Below are 20,086 nucleotides of genomic sequence, written 5' to 3' on the forward strand. Positions count from 1 at the left end.
GTCTTTGAATCTCTGTATGATATAGATTATAGATCTAGATCTAGATCTAGAGCTAGATGATACAGATATAGATATACACATATATGTATATCCATATACCTACAGAAACTTCCACCATTTTTTTTAAAAACTTGTACAACTCTGGCCTGTATAGCATTAAAGCAACTATCCTGGTGGGTATCACATTTGCATAGTTATATCCATCAGATCCCCCAATAAATTCAGTTTAAAATGTTAAATTCCACTGGACATGAGTTAGACTAAAATGTCCTGTTAGCAGTGAGATGTAATATTAATACATCAGTATAAAAAAATATTAACATATCTTAGTAGCAATATGTAATATGAGTAAATTGTAGTATTAGTAATAACATGTAGTAGTACCATTCTTTCTTAAAAATGAAGTAATATCCTTTATTTAAAGAAAAGAAGGAAAGTAAAAGTAGAATACTGTCAGCCTCTTTCTACATATATTCATGCAGAGGAGCTTCATATTTTTTTTAAACTTTATTTTCTTAAGATTCTTCAGGGGTCTGGTTTTTGCCTCTTCCTCTACTGATCCTATTCTTATTTAACAAACACCCACTTTTTCACATTTCTGAATTTTACTCCTTAAATTTCACATTTTGTTACCTTTTGTACAATATAATAGGAACTTATCTTTTCCTGCTTGTTCCATGAAATTAAGAGGTTTATTATGTGTAATAACTAACCCTGTTTCCCTGGCCTTCTTTGCTCCTGTTAGTCTATACCATCTTTGCTAAAAACCATCTGGATGATTCCGAAGGTATACTCCAGTCTTTTATTTTATGATTTTATGATCTTTAATCAACACTGAGAACTAATGTAGGACACATTTCTGTCAGTACCTTTCTGGTACACTTCATCATAAACATTTTGAAAATGAGATAAAATGCAACTGTAGGCCAACTTTGAGTGTGTTAGAAAACTTACACTGAGGCAGCACTCTACAATGAGTCTGTGACAGAATTAAAGTAGTTCAGATCATCTTATTAGCGTTTATCTGCCTCAGCTGGTCAATTGTCATTCTTTCCATCATCTCCTGCCTCATATATAATAGATGACAGACCACGCCTGTAGGCAACAGCCATCAGGCAACCTACCCCGTCAGAAACCAGCACAGGTTCATGCAAGAAGGCAACTGGGGTTGTTCAGTCTGGAGAAAATAAGGGCTGAGAAGAGACCTTATTACTCTCTGCAACTGCCTGAAAGGAGGTCATAGCACGGTGTGTGTTGGTCTCCTCTCCCAAATAACAAGTGATAGGATGAGAGCAAACTGCCTCACATTTCACCAGGTGAGGTTTAGATTGGATATTATAAAAAATTTCTTAACTGAAAGGGCTGTCAAGCTTTGGAAGAGGCTGCCCAGAGAAATGGTTAAGTTACCATTTCTGCAGGTATTTAAAAGATTATAAAATCTACGTGTGTGTATATATATGTATATATACACATTATGTATAAATGTGTATATGTATATATACACATTATGTATAAAAGATAATAAAATATAGATGTGCCACTTAGGAACATGGTTGAGTGGTGGACTTAGCTGGGTTAATGCTGGACTTGATCCTAAAGGTCTTTTCCAACCTAAATGGTTCTATGATTCTAAGAACTGAACTTGAAACTCCCTGTCAAATAATTTGCCTACCATGTTTCCCCCATCTCCTCAACCAAAAATTGGTAGCTCAGGTAAATGTCACCCTCTTGTTTTGCAACACATATCCACTCAGCTTTTCTTGTCTAATCATTTATTTTCCTCTCAATGCCAGAATCATTGTCCAACCCATGTAATCTCCTTGCACAACTGGTCTCCAGGTCCTCCTTCCACTGCCTTCCTAACTCAACACAGCTCAGATTCCTTTCCTAAATATCACCTTGTTAAACCACTCCAGTTTCTGTACCCCTTCTTCACCGATTTCTTGTCAAGCCATTTCTTTCTCTTCCACTCAGTCTTGCATTCCTTTCATTCCTAAGGTCGTTTTATCTGCCTGCATTCAGATCAGTAGGATAATTCTGAAAATCTAAAACTGTTACTATGCTCAGTCACCATTTCAAGCTGCATTTTTAGTACAAGAAACCCGTTGCAGAAAAAGCCTTGGAGCGTGCACAGTGCTTGATCAATAACAGGTTGCTCAGTCTGTATGGAGAAAGGTTGCAGATATGTGGCTAACATGACCTGTAAGGTTGGCCAATATGAGCTGGGAGCAAAGAGATGCTGCATGGTTGCTTTAGAGTATGGTGCAGGTTGCTGAGCCGTGGGAGCTGTGAGGGACATGAACATGACACATGATGGAATCTCCAGCACTGCTGGTAGCCTAAGGCCAAGATCTGTTACAGAAGGCATACAAATCCATTTCTGAAGAGCCAGTAATTTGTCAGTGTGAAGGAACAAATGAAAAACTTACTCATTAATGCTACATGAATATCATATGTGACCTGTTATTAGTGTATAAAAACAGACCACTAGGCTTCTAGAATGTTCATTGTCTCTGACATGGTTAATCAGAAGGGCTGCTATAGTAATTGCCAACTTGTGAAATAATGGGTGGAGACAAGATCTCAGTTTTAGAAATCCATTTCAAGTTATGACACTGCTCCTTCTTTGTCTACCTTTCTTCAGCTGGTGAGTGTGTAGCAAAATGGTAATTGAGCCTGAGAGTTACTAAATGCAAAGTATTGCATACAGAGGAGAAATTCTAATTTTACTTTAATTCTCAAAAAAATCTGAACCATACTGATTCAAAACAATGATGAAGGACTACTGTGTTTACCAAGGACAGAATTTCACTGGGGATCATGCACTTAATACTAAATCGTTTGGAGATTAGTGTAATGAGAGGAAGTAGGAGAGAAGTTTACAGGAATATGCCAGTAGGGAGAAGAGTTCTGTGGAGTGTAAAACTAGACCCTCACTACTGATATTAAGCAAATAGATCTGCAGTTAGAATGTATTAAAATCCTTGTTCTATTAGCATTATTTCTACATTACCAATGTTAAAAACAAATCATATTTGTTCAAAGAATATGTCATCATGATATGCATCTGTGGTCAACAGGAAGATGGGTCTGCTGAAGTTATTATGATTTAAACCTAATGTCTGAAACCTTATGACCAAATACAAGAGAGAGAGATGATTCCCTTTTGGAACAATTTTACAAATTTAAGCTCCATCACCTGAAATAGAAGGAGCTGTAACATAAACAGTGATGATGACACAGCATTCCAAAAGTTTTGTCTTTCATATAAGATAGTCTCTGCCAGACTCAAATCTGTTGCAAACCATAGTAATAAAATACAATGATCTAAAAGCTTGTTATATTCTCTTAATATACTAAAAAAAAAAAAAAATTCCCATTGATTCATTCTGAGAAATAATTGGACCATATTGGTATGACATCTTGTATTAAATAAATTGATATCTATGCTGAGACAGAAAATTTATGCAAACTTTCAGTTTGCATCATTACAAAATCAGCAAATACATTAAGGACAAAGATATAATCTGCTGAGAAGCACTATTTATAAGTGAATTATGAGGCAATCTCAATAAAAGAATTAGAGCTCTACCTATGCAAGAGATATTAGTTTTAAACATATTTTAAATGCCTTTTCTTAAATGACTAAATTCGGATATCAAACTTGAGACTGACTTTGCAAAGATCCATGATACTATTCATGAACGCCTTTTCCATAAAATGTTCCTTAAGAATTTCTTTCTGTTTTTTCACTTTTGGATGATAAATGGAACACTTTTTAAACCAAGCATTATTCTAGGTATGATAAGGAAGTTAACATCAATGACATCTGGTCATCTATTTATTATGCATCTAATAAAACATAAAACAACACAATATTTGAGATAAGCTAGAAATAAATATTGAGCAGTGAAATACCTTGGCTTTCAGATCACCAAAAGCTAACAAGATCAAACTGAGCTCTGATCCACTTCAGAACAAGCTAAACAGGAACATCTAGTTTTAATTTCCATTTTTCAACCCACTCACCTAGTCCTAACAAGGTAGGCAAGAGAAGCTCAAAATCATAATTGAAACTGACTGTTCATAAATGTAGAGTATTTTGGAGGAAAATCAAATTTTGTACTTTACACAGATTATCCAATTAATCTGACTCACAAAAGGAATATCAGCATTCTAAGCACCAATGTGAAGAGCTCAGTTGAGACATCTTTGTGTAAACTTCGAAGTCAGAGCCAATTAACAACAAATGCAAATAAAAACAGTAAGGAAAATAAAACTGAGTTCTTAGTACAAATCAGGTGTTTTCTCTCTCTGCAGTACCAGTGTGCTTCCTGGACCAGCAGAATATGAGTGGTTATGCTTACTGACATGTAAAATTAGAATTGGTGTCAAACACCATACTTTAGAATGAAGTAACTGTGTGTTTGAAGTCAGAGTAAAATCCACTAAGAAAGTAGATATGAGTCTCTAAGAGTATCTGGTACTATCCACATACAGAAAGAAGACCAGATAATTTCTGAGTCTGGTATAACAGCATTAATTCCTGCGTATTTTCACATTTTCACCCAGACTTATAAATTTATGAGCTCTGCTTATAAAAATCAGTCTACTGTTTTGTATATTGGAAAGGCATGAGCTATTAAGCAGAGGCAAGAGTTGCTTGTACAGAGGCTAGATCACAGTCACATCAAAAAATCCAAGTATATAAAGCAAAAATATAGACAGAAATCAAGGAATTGCACAAAGTAGACTTGTGTGTAGCAATTTAGCGCTTGTGGGTTACAATGTTATTTAATAAATATTAGGAAAAGTACCCTTATCAGTGGGAAAGTGAATTAGTAATGGCACAGAAGGTCTGCAAGCATCAATCTAAAAGGCAATGCTCTGTACATTTCTTTCTATACACCCCTTATCTTCTTCTGCCCATGCTACTCCCAGATTTTACTCAGTGCTCAGAAAAACTACCTTCTCACATCTACAGTTCCTGTAACACCCCAGTCATCTAAAGGATATGCAGCAGGTGGGTAAGAAAAGGGCAAGAACAAGAAGAGAAAATAGAAGATACAAAGAAATGGAAGCTTGTCTTCACTCTGTGTTCTCTGGATCAAAGAAAGTTTATGTCCATTTCAATTTCACCCTGTAGGCCCCACTCTGAAGATCAAGCCTGCATTATATCAGCATTGGAGGCTTATGGGTTTTGAGTGGTTGATACCAGATCTACACTACTTCAACTGCACTGGAGTTTGAAGTTCTAAGTAGTGACTAAACATATAATGATACCAGCAGGCAGACATAAATTGTATTAATAAAGCTTAATAAGATTATTGAGCATAATCTGTATCATTATTCATATCCACCCATTTGCACATATATTAATTGATACATGATATAATGTAGCTCAACTTCAAATGTAGAACCTCCTTCTGTGAAACATCAAGCAACAAACTTAATACCCTGTTGTAGCACTTCAGCAGAATGACAAAACCTTATCACTTAGTGCTGATGACTACAGTAACAGAATAGTTTAATTATTTCCCTGCAAACCATGCCAGATTCTACTACTAAGTGATATATCTAGGAGATAACACAGATTTCACAAAAGAGACCACATCAATCCCTGGAACTTTCCTTCTTGCTCTGCTAGTTATTAAGTTTTCAATACCACAGGATTTACTTAAAATTTAGAAAGTTAACAGTCCTACTGAATTTATATAGACTTAAAAATTAAGCAAATGTAAGTCTGCAGAATGGAGACCAGCACTACACAAATCACCTTCCAACATTATGAACATGCATGATACAGTTTGCATCTTACAGTTTACCTCAGCTTACATAAATTAATCTCATTTTTCTGCCACCTTTCACAACATTTGCAAAGTGCACTCCATGATATTTATATGTTACACTAGACCTACAATAAACAACGTGATTTTTCATTTAATTATTAGATGGCACGTTGTTCTCAGAATATAGCTGGGTGCTGTTTGCCAAGTGCCAACAGCAAATAATACAGGTTCTTCCTGTTCTGAGAGAAACCAAATGGGAGCATCTTCTTATTTGTTAACATAAAATGTATTCACATAACTATTAGTGGGACAGATATTCACTCTGTAGTAATTTCTTGTATTTCTGACTTTGACTCCTTAAAACTCAAGCGCCTAAAATCAAGAGTAGCCAAGGACATGAACTGAAAATCTCAACTGTTTAGCAATATTATTACTGTTTATTATTATTAGACTTTGATTTTTAAATTGGGAAATAGGAGAACTGCCTAGGCAGATACCATTGCTTACCACTTCAGACACAGGAGTCCAGCTTAACACTGCCTGTTACGAGGTCTCCTGATGTCCATTAGAGGGATTTAAGATTTCAATAGTAAACATACATTTTTCTTCCTACAGTCTTCAGTCTTCCAGAGTGCACTTTCTCATTTAAATAACTTGCTTGCTATGGATGTTCCTACTTCCCTAGTAAGAAGTTTGAATGACAGCATTGACTTTATTAAAAAGATGGTTGTTAATTTGACCTTGCTTTATCAGAGAAATTACACACAGTACTATTAGTACAGGTAAAAGAACTCTTTGTTTCTTCCAAGCTACCTTTCCACCTCTAGCTTTTAAATTTGAGATACATTTGAATTGACATTGCTCTTATTTGTTACCTTGGAAAACCCTTACAGTTGACTTGTAGCAAGAATACCAGGAAAGCAATATGGATGCAATGTATAAAGTGCATCAGATCTCAAACTGAAGGGGAAAAAAACCGAGTTTTTGTCACAAAAACATTTGATCAGTGTGGGTGATTTTATCAAGATATGCTTAGCCATGAGTGCTGTTGGAAACTGATGAAATAATGGCTCAATAAAAATCTTATGTTTTGAACAAAGTGCCCATTTGTCAATCATGTTTAAAAAGTTATTCTGAAAAAAAAAGCTACTTTCAAGAGTTGAGGCAGCAGGAGACAAAGTAGAGGTCTGGATGCATAAGACAAGTTTCTCAGAAAATTATAGGCATGTGTGCAATTATTTAAGAAAAAGTTAGAAGAGAAATAAAATATGTACTGAGTCGTGGTATTGGCTAGTGTCAGAAAGTGGGATAAGGACACTGAGCAGACAAACAGCGGAACACCAGTCACGGACACATGCAAACAGCAAAGGTCAGCACGGCCCCAGCTGATGAACAGTTCATGGAAACAAAGTTAGGCTGTACTAGATAGCAACTTCTGTGCAAGGGTACAACCAACTTAAGCTTAAAGAGGGAAGAGAACTTGTAAAGAAAAGCAGACAGTATCATAACATTCCTGATCTCTGTGCTGATATTGAGATTAGAAGTATCAGCAAATCTGTACTACAAAGATTCGTAAACCCGAAAAATCGCAGAAATTTTCCTTTTTGCAATTATTTCAATATAAGGAGTTTATTTTCATACCAAAAGTACCTCTTTTTTAGGTTCTCATACTCACCTACTCTCAAAGTATCTTAAGATTTTAAAAACCAAGGTATTTTCACAAACAACCACCTTATAAAACATGAATTTAATTAATGCTGGGTGATTCTGCTATATATTTTCCTGAGGATCTGAAACACTTCAAATTGTTTACAATTCCTCCCACCCACACCAAAACCACCAATGTACAGCACATATTTTAAGCAGGGAGATTACTGGTTTGTCTACAGTCTCAGAATAAATGGCAGATAATAGATTCAAGAGTTGTGACTCTAATGCTCTAAAAAATTGCTAACATTTTGAGAGTTTGAGACTTCAGCTTTTACACCAAAACATAAACTTGCTTTAAAATTCCTGATAATACCAAGGATAGGGAAAGGGAGCAAGAAGGAAGAGTATATGTGGCGATTCAGAATGAAGAACCAGGGATTACCTCTCAAACTGCAGCTTCAGACCTCCTACTCCAGGCAGAAATACTTGGAAGAAATAGGAATACCTAATAAATGGACTGACCTTTGGGCTACAGTGAAAAAAGCACATCATTCACAAGTATTCACATGTTTTTAAAAGCCTGTATGAGAACATTTCTCAAGACTAAAAATAGATACACTGATTCCACCTGTATTTTGATCTGCATGTAAGTTTAATCAGATAAATAGTTTTGTCATTTCAGTGTTAACCATGGCACCAGTCTAGGCATTCAATATATGACCGACCAGTTCCCACAGAAAGCAGACACTTCATATCCATTATCAGGCATCTCTCTGAGGGATATGACCACAGGGGAAGATCCAGGGTAAATACAGTTATGCTGGCATGGGTGTTTTCGCTGGTATAGCTCGACATGCCAATCTGTTATTAACTCTGCTGGAAAAAGCACCTGTGCGAGTATAACTGGTTTTTGTGGGACAAAGCTAGCTGGTATCTCCTGCTGTACCTGGGCATGGCTCTACTCTTTATAGGGATTATTTTCCTGTATTTACACGGGTGACGACTCATTCCACCCTCTGCCTGACAGCCAACCTTGGCAGCTCCTCTCATGGCACTAACAAAAAAAAAAAAAAAAAAAAAAAAAAAAAAAAAGAAAAGACAGAGTGTGGCGAAACTCACATCAAAGTTTCTCTGACTTTTTAGAACGCTTTAAAATGTATTAATTTTTTTTTAATTTTATTTTTATTTCGTCACTACCACATTTATAAGCCGTTTCCAGCACAGACTCAGGAATCACATTGTGCCCCCGCACAAAGAGCCCCGGCGGAGTGGCTGAGCAGAGTCCGCTCGGCAGGAGGAGGTGCCTGGGAAAATCAACCCGCGGGCCGCGGGGGAGGCTCGGCCTCGCCGCTCAGCCCGACCTGCGGGCCAGGGCGGCCGGCGACAGGCCCGGCCCCGCCGGCGCGGGCGGAAACGCCCCTTCCTCCCCTCCCCGTCGGTCCGCCCGCTGGCGGGGGCTGCCGGGGAGCGGTAATTGCCGTCCCGGCTTGCACAACCCGCTGCCGGCGCGGCGGGCCCGTCCTGCCGGCGGCGCGGGCCCGGGCGGCGCCGCCCCCTCCCGGCATCCCTCGCTCGGTCGCTCGGCTCGGCTGCGCTCGGTCGGCTGCGCTCGGTCGGCGGCTCCGCGCTGCTCTCGCCATGGCCGCCTACAGCAAGTTCCTCACCGCGCGGCACTCTGCCATCGCCGGGGCCGCCGCCGCCTGCGCGCTGCTCTGCCTGCTCGGCAAGCGGCGGGCGGCCGCGCAGCACGGGTGAGCGCGGAGCCGGGCCGGGCCGGGCCGGGCCGGGCCGCGGGGCGGGAGGGGCGGGCGAGCCGCGGGGCCGGGAGGCCGAAGCAGCGGGAGCTGTGCTCGCCCTCACCGCCCTGCGCCCGGCGGAGGGGCAGCCGCTCCCTGTGCCACACGCGGGGTGCTGCCACCGCCGCCCCCTGCCCTGGAGGCGGCTCCTAGGCACAGGGGTCAGCCTGCTTGTCCACACCTGAGGGACAGGCTCCCGGGCACAGCGGTCAGCCTGCTTGTCCCCACCTGCGGGACAGGCTCCCGGGCACAGCGGTCAGCCTGCTTGTCCCCACATGAGGGACAGGCTCCCGGGCCTGCTTGTCCCCACATGAGGAACGGGCTCCCGGGCACAGCGGTCAGCCTGCTTGTCCCCACGCCTTCCCCGGCGTGAGGTCAGTGCCCTTCTTGCGAGCATCTGACCACCGCCGCCTTGTTACCCGAATTATGTTGGCTTTTTCTATTTTCCGGACTAGGAAAACGAGTATTGACACTTGACTTCTAGGGATGACCGTGTCTACATAGGCAGTTAATGAACTCAGGTGTTGTTTGGATGCTGCCGTGTGACAATAAGATAACACGGGCAGGATTTCAAAGGGGCCGAATGTGGTGATGTTCTCTGTGAGGTTGTCTTACAGGTATATGGTTCCAGGGTGTGTATTCGTTAATGCCTTACAAAGCATGGGTATTCCAAAGTGTGGCAGGTGAAGAAAAAACTTTTACGGTTTTACTGTATTTGTGATTGTAAGTTGCTAACTATATGCTTAAGACCTGGTATGTTGCGATATTACAGTGCCTACAGGTGTCTTGTTGGCACTACAAAATTATACTGAAATGGATTTACTCAACAGACTTAAGTAATAACACACCTGAGATTAAGCAATGATCCAGTTTTATTTTACCTAGGTCCACTCATGCACAATATATGTAAGAGTTTCATGAAGTTAGGCAACTGTCACACAACATGGCAGACATTGATACGCTGCTAAGTTTTCTACCTTACACTGTTTTTTGCATGAGAGTTAAAACAAGATCCTGAGCTGTTGCTGTCAGTTACTCTTCTATCAAACTCATAGGGAGGGGTGGTTTTTTTTCAAATATCTCTGCCTAAGTTAGTGAAATACCACTTTAAAAAAGGAGAAAAGCTATATGAAAGGGCACAAAAATGATAAACTCAGATTTTCACACCTAATATAGTGGTATTTGTAAGAAATACTGGGCCATGTAGATGTTCCAGGGGCAGTTAGGTGTTAAGTTAGACCGTGGGTATCCTTTTAAAGTGAATCTCAGTTGTCCACACTTACCTTGCTCTGTCTTCATTGAGGGATGATCTTGGAGCACACAAACCAGATTACATTCAGATTGGCGCACATCTTCAAACATAGATGCAGGTCCAGTGTAGTTTTGAAGTGCATTTAATATTTTCCCACTGTTAGTAGCATTCATTTGATAGAAGCAGGCTAGAACTTGTCCAGAGTAATCTCCCTATACCTGAAATAGATATGTGTGTCCTGGGTTCTTTTGCTTTCATGTCTTATGATGTTGATCTACAGGACTTGACAACAGCAATGCATGCATTAGCTTGATGGTCAGTGCATTGAGAGTCTTAGCCTAAATGCTGAAGACTCTTTGGAATGTGTCTTTCCTGTGTGGATCTTCAATTTTGCTAGGTATAGTGTTAAAAATCTGAGGTATTCGTATTAGGTAGACCAAACATTATTACAAGATTAGTGGGAATTGGGAAGGGGAGATAACTTACGAATTACATTCCAGCTAATTCAACAGATGCATGGGCTTGTGAAAGCCGGACCTGATCTGTCCCTTTTTATCTCTCTGTACTGCAGTCTTTCTGATGCCTTATCCTTTACTTCTCTAATCTCTTTAGTTATTTTGCATTCTTGAATTTATTAGAAATGCAGTTGTTAAAGTAAGTGCCATGCTTGCAAGCTTGATTTTTCGCTGGTGTGTATGTATTGTTTTACACTTTTGAGTCCCTCCACAGCTTAGGTCTTATTTGCTGCTGGTACTGTATTGTGGCCATGGATTCCAAACTCTAACATCCAATATTCGGTTGTTTCAATAATAGCTGTGCTGCTGCTTGAATACTATTTTGAGGATGGTTTTTGCCCACTGGTCTTCGTTCTTTTCTCCATGTTTCCCTGTGAGGCAAACCTTGCCAGGAGCCTTACAGAATGCTACCTATCAAGACTAGGCAGTAGGTAAGCTACATTGCCTATATCACCAGCCTAGACAAAAGCATCTGGTTATTACCATTGCCTCATCCTCCTTTAGTTTCATTAGTTCATGTATCATTCATTTTTTCACACTTTGTTGCTTATGTAAGTTATAGAATACTTTTGAAAAGGATTGTCATAGTGCCAAATCTTTACATTTTCAGCATTCTTGTGCTGGTGTATTATGCTGCCATATAGTAACAAGTGCACAACCTTTGAAATCTGCAGGGCCTAGTGTATTCTTTAACATCTCTGACTCTCTGGAAAGAGGAAGAAGTTAGGAAGGCATGGCTGTCCTAAATTTTTGTACTTATTCCTAGGGTGAAGAATTTCACTTGGCAGTCTAGATAGTCTGGAAGAGGACTGGTAGTGTATCTGCTGCTTCAGGTTAACTGACTAAAATCTGTGAAGTGATTTAGTTTTGTGTGTGTGAATTCCTTTGTTAACCTTGGTGTATAATGCCTGAAAATGTTGTGCCGCGTTAGTGTGAGGTGAATTTCAACTTCTTGAATTCTGGAAGGTGAAATTCTAGTTTTGAGCTTTGTAAGGGCAAAGGTAAATATTGCAGACCTGAATATAACCAGCAAAATGCTGGGCTTAACATTCAGGTGGATCATTGAAGTGTTCTAGTGCAACTGTAAACTTTACCTGCAAAACTTCTTCTTTCCTCACATAGTTTCAGAATACATACTTATACTTTGTGTTCAAAATAACATTTCATATTTTCCTATTATTTCATGTATTTCTGGAGTAACTGGCATTTTTCTGCTTGATTTTGTGTACTTTTTTAAGTTTTGCTTGAATGTCAGCAATAGGTCTGCTGCTGGTTGAACTTGGAAAGTAAAATAACATACGAATTGAGGAAAAAATCATCTTTTAGCAAATCAGGTGTGTTTGAATGTGTAACAAGAAAATTATGTGATAGGCTCGTCATGTTGTATGTGTTTGTTTTTATATAGAATAACCAGTTACAGGCATGATAGCAGGAAGGAGAGGTAGCAACTTTCACCTACTTTTCTGCTGCCAAACAATAGGGGCAAAGTTCAGTACATATAAAGTAGTAATGTATGAATAATGAAGTTGTATATGTTATGCCAACCTGCCTTACTAGGTCAAAGATCACTTAATTAGTACTGCCTAGATTAGTCACAGATGATGTGCTGTAAGAGGTATTACATTGCTCATTGATTTTACAGGACTGCGAGAGGGTGTCACTTGCAATTTACAATGCCTTATTGCTACACTTTTCTGAAATCTTCCAAAGTAGAGTGATGTAGAACTGTTTGCTTTTAGTAACTTGTTAGTTTTCCATCTTACTTCCTCGGAGTAAAACATAGAGAAAAATATATATCTGTTCTTTTTCGAAGTTGCTCTCAGAAAGTCTGTTTCCTTACAAAAACTTTGTGTTCTCTTGGAAGGGGGAAGTTGTGGTATTGAAGTGCAATTATGACTTCAGTTGTAGTATTTGGGTTTTTTAAAAGTAATAAGAAATTCTTTGAGAAGCTACATTATCCTGGGTTTATAGTGCAGGAAAAAAAGTCTGTTTATTCTGTTTCCCTAATCTTGCCTCAAACAAGAAGCTACAGAATATTTGCTTAAAGTTTGATTGCTTAAGAATTAAAACCTTAAAGGGTGTTACATAAAGGAGGTGGATATTTTTCATTACCCCTCTAATAAGAATTTTTTCTGGGTATATCCATGTAGTTTAAAATAAAGTACTTACACAAGCAGAGAATGAGCCTGGCTTACTTGTAAAAAGAAGGTATTTAACTCATACTACTTTCTACTGGAAGGCGGTACTGAATGAAGTAATAGAAGGTAATTAGGGTAAAGAGTTTAAAACTGCAAGATTAGGGAAAGGGAATAAACAGTTCAGGGTAACAGGAGGACATGTGTAGTGTATGGGAAGGTGACAAAATATTTTAGAATCTGCTTGTAGGGCCTTTTCTATCACCTAGCTGCATTCATTAGAATCCAAGAAGATGCTAAGATGTGGACACAATTTAATATAAACTGAACTGCTGAAACCCCTGTGATAGCATCCCACCTGTGGGGGAAAAGTGAATAAAGCAAGAATAGTGTGTGCGTGGGGCCTTAGAGGCTAGGCAAACCTAAGGTGAGGGGGAAGGCTCATTGGGAGGAGGGAGGTTGAGTTGCAGTGTATATCAAATGGGGTTTTGCACAGTTCAGCTTGGGTGGCACATTACCTATGCTCCTGTCTGTCACTGTGCTCCTCAGCCATTGTCTGCTGACAGAGTGGCAGCAGCTGTCACTCACTCAGTAGATGTCACTGCTTGTGTCCCTGGCTGCACGGCCTGTGAACATGCAGCGACAGTGACAGTATTGCAATCAGAGGTGACGGACACATGTCCAAATGTTTGGAGATGCTTTCAAACATAAAATAGGAGTTAAAATATAGTAAGTGGTAGTTGTAGCTTGAAACAGATGGTGCATTTTTATTCCATTTGTGTATATTTAGAACGTTCTCTCTTGTTAATTTGCATAATTTCTCTAGATTCCGAATGTGCTTGGGTAGGCTTTGACAGCGTACTTCAAATGGACGGACCTGTTCTGGTTGAGTCATGGCTGTTTGACAGGAAGAGTGCAAATTAATAGACTGCTTTTGTATATGTAAAAGCCTTAAAGGGAACTTGTGCTACTTGGAGGACAGGTGGCAGGTGACAAAACCAACTTTATGCTAACTATATTGAAGTAAATTTATCCAGGACGTGAATGTGACTGTCCAGTCTGCTGCTTGCAGTAAATGCACTAGCGTTGAGGGAAAAAAAACAACAACAAAAACCAAACAAACAAAAAAAGACTAAATATGCAGATATGATTACTAGAAAATGCAGTCTTATAGAAAAACCTGCCTGGGGCTCAGGAAACCTGAATTCAGCTGGAGGGTATGGAGACAGGAGAAACTAGATGACTCAGCTCTAATCCTAGCATTTAGACTGCCTTTGTTTAGAGCCTGGCTAGCTAATTAGTGGTTTCTCTCTTAATTAAGTTGCATAAAATGCTTGCTGTCTAAGGCAAGATTTAGTGTGTGTGTAACAGTGTATAACTTTTTAAAAAATTATTTTAAAATAAAATTTTAGGAAACTAGCTAGAAATCTTTTTACACTGTTATCCATGAGGGAGGTCTGCAGCCACAGCTCAGGCTTAAGATAAAAGCACAGCTTAAGATAAAATTAATAGTGCTGAGGTTTTTCTTATATGTAAGATATGTTATTGAGATGCATTCTTCTACTGAAACTTTGAATTTCCTCTCCAACAATTCTTTGTTACCTTCTTTCCAAAGGTTTGTAGAAACCTCTTTAGCTTTAGCAATGCAGAGCTGCTGTTTGCAGTAACATAGCTCTCTGTGACCTTCTGAGTCCCCTTCTTGCTTGCCTGAATACATTCCTCTCACATTATTTTTGGTTATGCTGCAACTAGCCGCCAGTCTAGAGCCAAGAAAGTTCTGTTCTTGGTTTCTGAGTGTTCTCAGAGTGTACTGTGTGAATGGGCATGCTTTTGGACTGTGCCCAGGCTTCTGGGCAAGGTTGCTGCCCTTCACCTGAAATAACTGTACTGTTGCTCCCTAGCCCTCTGAGTGAGATATGCACTATGAAACTCTTCCTGCCAGTTAGCTGCATTAGACTTTGCTCATATAGCTGTTATTTCTTCACTGTTGCCTTGCATCTTTAGTCATTTGAATTTTATTCTGTCTTTACAATGTCTCCGTAGTATCTTGACTCCAGAACTAACCTGAAAACTGCACAAATAATTATGAACTATTGAAAAATTGTTTATTTTGTGTGATTTTTGAAGCCGTGAAATTGCACATTGCCATTCTGACATATAAAGTCTGCAGTATACAAAGGTTGCCTAGAAGTAACAACTCTTTGAAATGCTACACTTGATCCTAAACCAGATACTCTTTCTTTGCACTGTGTTGAGCAGAGGCGAGTCATCCTAATTCTACAGAAGGAAGGTAGCATGACCTGAAATTCGTAGGGTTTTTTGAGTTAAGGACAGTGTAATATTTTACAGCCTCTACTTCCTCATAATGTGTCATTAAACAGCAAGTCTTGCTTATCACTCTCTTCGTCTACAATTCCCTGTTGTGCTAAGCTCAGTGTAGATTGCTTCCTCTGAACTTTGTTCTGGATAGAGACAGGTATTTCTAAAGACAGTAATCCTTTAACTTTTCCCTGTTTGCTTGTAAATACCACAGAACTAGTATATATGAGACTTTTCAATAAGAAGACTCGGGCCTCTTGAAGGCTTTTCACAGTTTCTCAAATCACTTTCTTCTTCAGTAGTGTTGAGAATTATTCTGTTTGAATAACCAGTATTATTGCATGTTTCTTTAGAGAGAATAGCCTCACTAGTATGTAAATAGAGTCAAAAGAGCCAGTGCTCTGACCAGTACTTATTTGGAGACTGGAATTGCATGATTTCTCCCTCCCCACTGGGCTACCATACTGCCCTTGAAGTTGGAATAGCTGACAAATGCCTGTACAGAGTCCCAAAATTCTATTAGTTTCTTTAAAGCATCTTGCTGGTATGGGCTGATCATGTTTCTCAGGGTAGGAGAAAGGTGTTTTGTTTATTGCCTCCTGCCTACCGGGTAATTACTTGCTTGTTTACTTCTCTTTAGAGAGTTGCTATTCAGCTACCATGCACGTATGAATGACAAGTTTGGTGTAGTTGTGTCATCCCAGGTTCTGCTGACACCTTTCTCTGCTTTTTATATGTGTTTGCTGTAAAAGCCCTGTGCAGTTAAATAATGGGTGGAAGGCTACATCTGAAATGCTTCTTTTCCTTAAACTTCCTCAAGTGATGTGTGTTCCATTATACCTGTAGACTCTTTATGGTCTGAAAATTGAATTCGGAGGACTTTGTGCAGTTAGGTCTTGAAAATATATAGTGACAAGTTCCACTGTTTCTGATTCACTATTAGAAATGGTTTACCACTGTAGTTCTTTTTTTTCTCTATGTGTTTTCTGGATAACTCTTTTCAAAAACCTTTTCCTTGTCATCCTCCCTTGTCTGTGAGGGCACGAAGGAAGGCTCTGTACCAGGGGAGTTACTTGCAATGGAGAACTTGGCCAGCATGTAGCACTTACCTTCCTCCACCACTGAGGCTTGTGATGCTCCAGCATTATGTAAATGAGAGGTCTGAAATAATGGAGAGTTTGAATCTATTCCAAGTGTTAGAGCTCTCTGCTGCAACCAGATAGTCTTGCTGTATTCTTGCTGAGTAATTGAGAATGTTATTTAGTCTTTAAATTCATTGAGCATGCAACCACCATTCTCACAAAAAAGTCCTACAGTAGTACAATGGAGTCTGGAGTAGTGCCAATAGGTATTGGACTGGAAAGGTTTTATTCCAGACAGAACTATGGCAGAGTCTTTATTTGCAAATAAAATGAGAACTATATAGGCACATTTAATATTTTTTTCTAGACTTCATCCATAAGATAGTTTCCATTCTTTTTGAAGTATTAGTCTTGTTTTGAGCTTGCACAAAATTTTTTAGAAAAAGAGAGCAGAACACTTAAAGCTCTTTTTTTATTAGATCTTAAATTTATAAATGCTTAATTTTTATCTTAAACCTTATAAATATAAATTCTAATTAAATGTGAGTTCATTATTAAATGTAAGATCTTGATTTCCGAACAATCCTTCTTTCTCTCTAATGGATAATCAGTTTCAGCTCAGTCAGTAATTTCAGCTGCTCAATTTCTCTCAATAGCTACTGTAGGCAAAATGTATGAATAAATGCATCAAAGATATACAACTAACTGCCAGAATAATTCTGGGCCTTATCTTCCTTATAGATTACTCTATTAATATATTCACTTCTGATCCTTTTAAAGCTGAAATAGTTGTGTATTGTAAGTGATGTGACTTCAAACATTGGCAGAACTTGAAACAGTAAAGCTTATAGGAATTATTACAGCATGTGTGGAAGAGCTGCATGCTTTCATCTTATATTATGACAAGTCATGAGTCATCTAGAGAAATAACCACATAGTTTGATCACTACTTATTCATGCTTAAGAGTACTACTTTCCTCCTACTGCTAAACCAAATATGATCGGGCTGATCCAGATTCAAGTTTTTAAAATATAAGTCAACCTTTTCTACTTCGTAAAATTACAAGATGTATTGAGAAGGTTCTTGTACAAGAAATACATTGCTCTTGTATCACTAACTAGATTGTTTCTTAGACTTTACACCTTGTTACCATTTCCACAGAGGTACTACCATCACAGCCTGATTAAATGTTATATCTTTTCTGAACTTTTATTATTTCTCCCCCAATCTGGCCCCTGCTGCCCTTCATATTCATTCTTTGTTTTGCACAAGTAATCTTACAAGATTTTTATCTTCTCTCAGACTTCCATCTCTGTTACCTTTAATTAAGTTCTTGCTGAACTGGTGGATCTCCCTTCTCGCTTTCATGGTCTCCTCCTTCTCTTCTTGTCTCGTATTCCTCTGCTACCTTGCCTCTTCCTTTCACAGTAATTAAGTTATTTCTTTTTTTGGTCAGTGACATTCATAGATGTTTCTAATCATCATAAATTAAAATAGGCACAGTTTCATTCCAGATATTTTCTTGGCAGAGCTTTAAAACACAAATGTGAAGTGGTGCTGTTGATGAAGTTGTGGCATAGCTGGTTGTGTGGCAGTCTGCCCCTGTTTTGGTGTTATAGGCCGAAAGGGCAATGCCTTCCATAGTTTCTGCTTTCTTGTAGTGTCCTAGGTTCTGCCTTGAAAGTGTATGAATGTAGTTTTAAGGCAGCCTGCTCTCAGGCAGTGTTATAATATCATGGTTGGTGGCTACTTCTAAACTACATAAATTCTCCAAACAGCTTCATGTACAAGACAAACTATAACTGCCTTACTGGTCAGCTTTTCTTTCTTAAAACTATAGGCAAAAGAAGAGCACTGTGCTTTTGAATGTTTGCTTAACACCAGTTGATAAATATTTTTCTACTAAGTGTTCTATTAAATGCGGGGGAAGGGAAATAGACTAAAAACTAACTCCCCTTTTAATGGACATCTTTGCAGGAACTTGATTTCACAGGAGCTGGCTTCTTTCCCCTGTAGCTGTAGATTATTTGTATGAACAAATAATCTCTCTGTGTAGTAAATGTGTTATTTTAAAGTCAAATACAATGCAAAACAAATCTGGTTAGCTTACGTAGATAAAAACATCAAAGTTGGGTTGCTTGAATTGCTGGATCTGCATTCTTGTAGTTTTCATTTGTGGTCAGTGGAACCATGTAGCCATGCTTGTAAAATATGTGTGAGAAACAGAAAAACATTTGGAGATCATGATAAAGAGCCAAGGTAAAGCAGAACTTGGAGATGAAAGGGTTTTCCTTGGTTTTCCTACATGAAACTGGTTGCTGGAATGAGTGGGGTTTCACTAGAATTACATATGCTGTATAAAAGCAACACGTAGGTTTGACATAGGAGGTAGCCCTGTTGTATTGCTTTGAAAGAAATAGGTAGGAATATAATCCCAAGATTTCCTCTCTGTCTTGTGTGTAGAGATCAAGACAAAGAAAAGTGTGTTAATAACAAATAAATACTTTTTTTCTTTTCTCTGCAGTAAAAGAAGTGGAAAACAAGCATTGCAGAATAATGAGGTAATTCTTAATATCAAAAATTCTTTAATAATTTTAAATAAATATGCTTTTTTAAAAATTCAAGTCGTATACTGTAGTTTAATCTTGGCTATGGTGCAAATATGGTTTGACGTGCATTGGTGAAACAAATAGAAGAATCGGGTTAATCACAAGAGGCTGAAATTTGACTCCGTAATGATAGATTCTTGATGTGCACAATGTCATTTTTTATCTCTTATTGCCTTTGAATTTGTAAGGACTAGTGCTGTAAGATTTTCTGTATACATAGAAACGAACATCTGTGTGTAGATTTGGTATAACTTGTTTTTATTTTTTTATGTCAAATAAAAATGTATGGAACACGATGTTGACTCTGTCAGTTTCTAAATTAGAAACTACTTCAAACATCTGGTAGGAGATTTGTCATTTCCCTGATCTTTTGTGTGTCTGTTAATTCATTTTTTTGAAAGGGATACACTAAATCCCTTTTAAGGTAAGATTTTTGTTTCATAGTCAAATAAAATATGACAGTCCAAAAGGCAGAGTCTGTGATTCTGGTGTTACAGTGGTATGAATAGATTCCATGTACTTTCATCTTTGCTGAAAACTTTAAAAAAAAGGCTTGCACTGGATAAATAGAAGGGTGTATTGCAAGCATTATGTTAGCTTCTAACACACCTTGACTGTATTATCTACTATAAACAATTATCTTTTGGATAGCTGTACCTATTTGTAAAAACCTTAACTATTTTTTTTTTTTTTTAAATTCCTACCCATCTTGAATACAGTTGTGCTGAATGGCACTAGCAACCTAAGGGCAAAAAACTTCTAGGCAAGAAGATACTGGAATGAATATAAGTGCAACACGGAAGTACAGAAACGGGGTGGGGCTGAATAAAGGGGAAGAACAGGTTCAACTCACGTATGTTTAGTCATTTGGAAATGTAACCATCAGACATTGTGTTAGTAATTTCTATTACAGGGAAGCAATAATGTGTGCAGGATCA

The 20,086-nt window shown here is 38.6% G+C and overlaps 1 protein-coding gene across 2 annotated transcripts in view; it reads left to right on the forward strand.

Moving 5' to 3' along the window:
* Window positions 1-8,667: 8,667 nt before the first annotated feature.
* Window positions 8,668-20,086, forward strand: part of ABCD3 (ATP binding cassette subfamily D member 3) — a 28,760-nt gene continuing 17,341 nt past the window's right edge. The window contains exons 1-3 of one of the 2 annotated variants that reach the window (XM_030279194.4): window positions 8,926-9,190; window positions 11,301-11,433; window positions 19,064-19,100. In XM_030279194.4, the coding sequence (XP_030135054.1) occupies window positions 11,366-11,433; window positions 19,064-19,100 (105 nt within the window). In that variant the 5' untranslated portion in view covers window positions 8,926-9,190; window positions 11,301-11,365. Of the gene's footprint in view, window positions 9,191-11,300; window positions 11,434-19,063; window positions 19,101-20,086 lie in introns of both variants that reach the window. The other variant, XM_030279193.4, reaches the window with a different exon arrangement.

Source organism: Taeniopygia guttata, chromosome 8, assembly GCF_048771995.1.
Source record: "Taeniopygia guttata chromosome 8, bTaeGut7.mat, whole genome shotgun sequence".
Classification (NCBI taxonomy): domain Eukaryota; kingdom Metazoa; phylum Chordata; class Aves; order Passeriformes; family Estrildidae; genus Taeniopygia; species Taeniopygia guttata.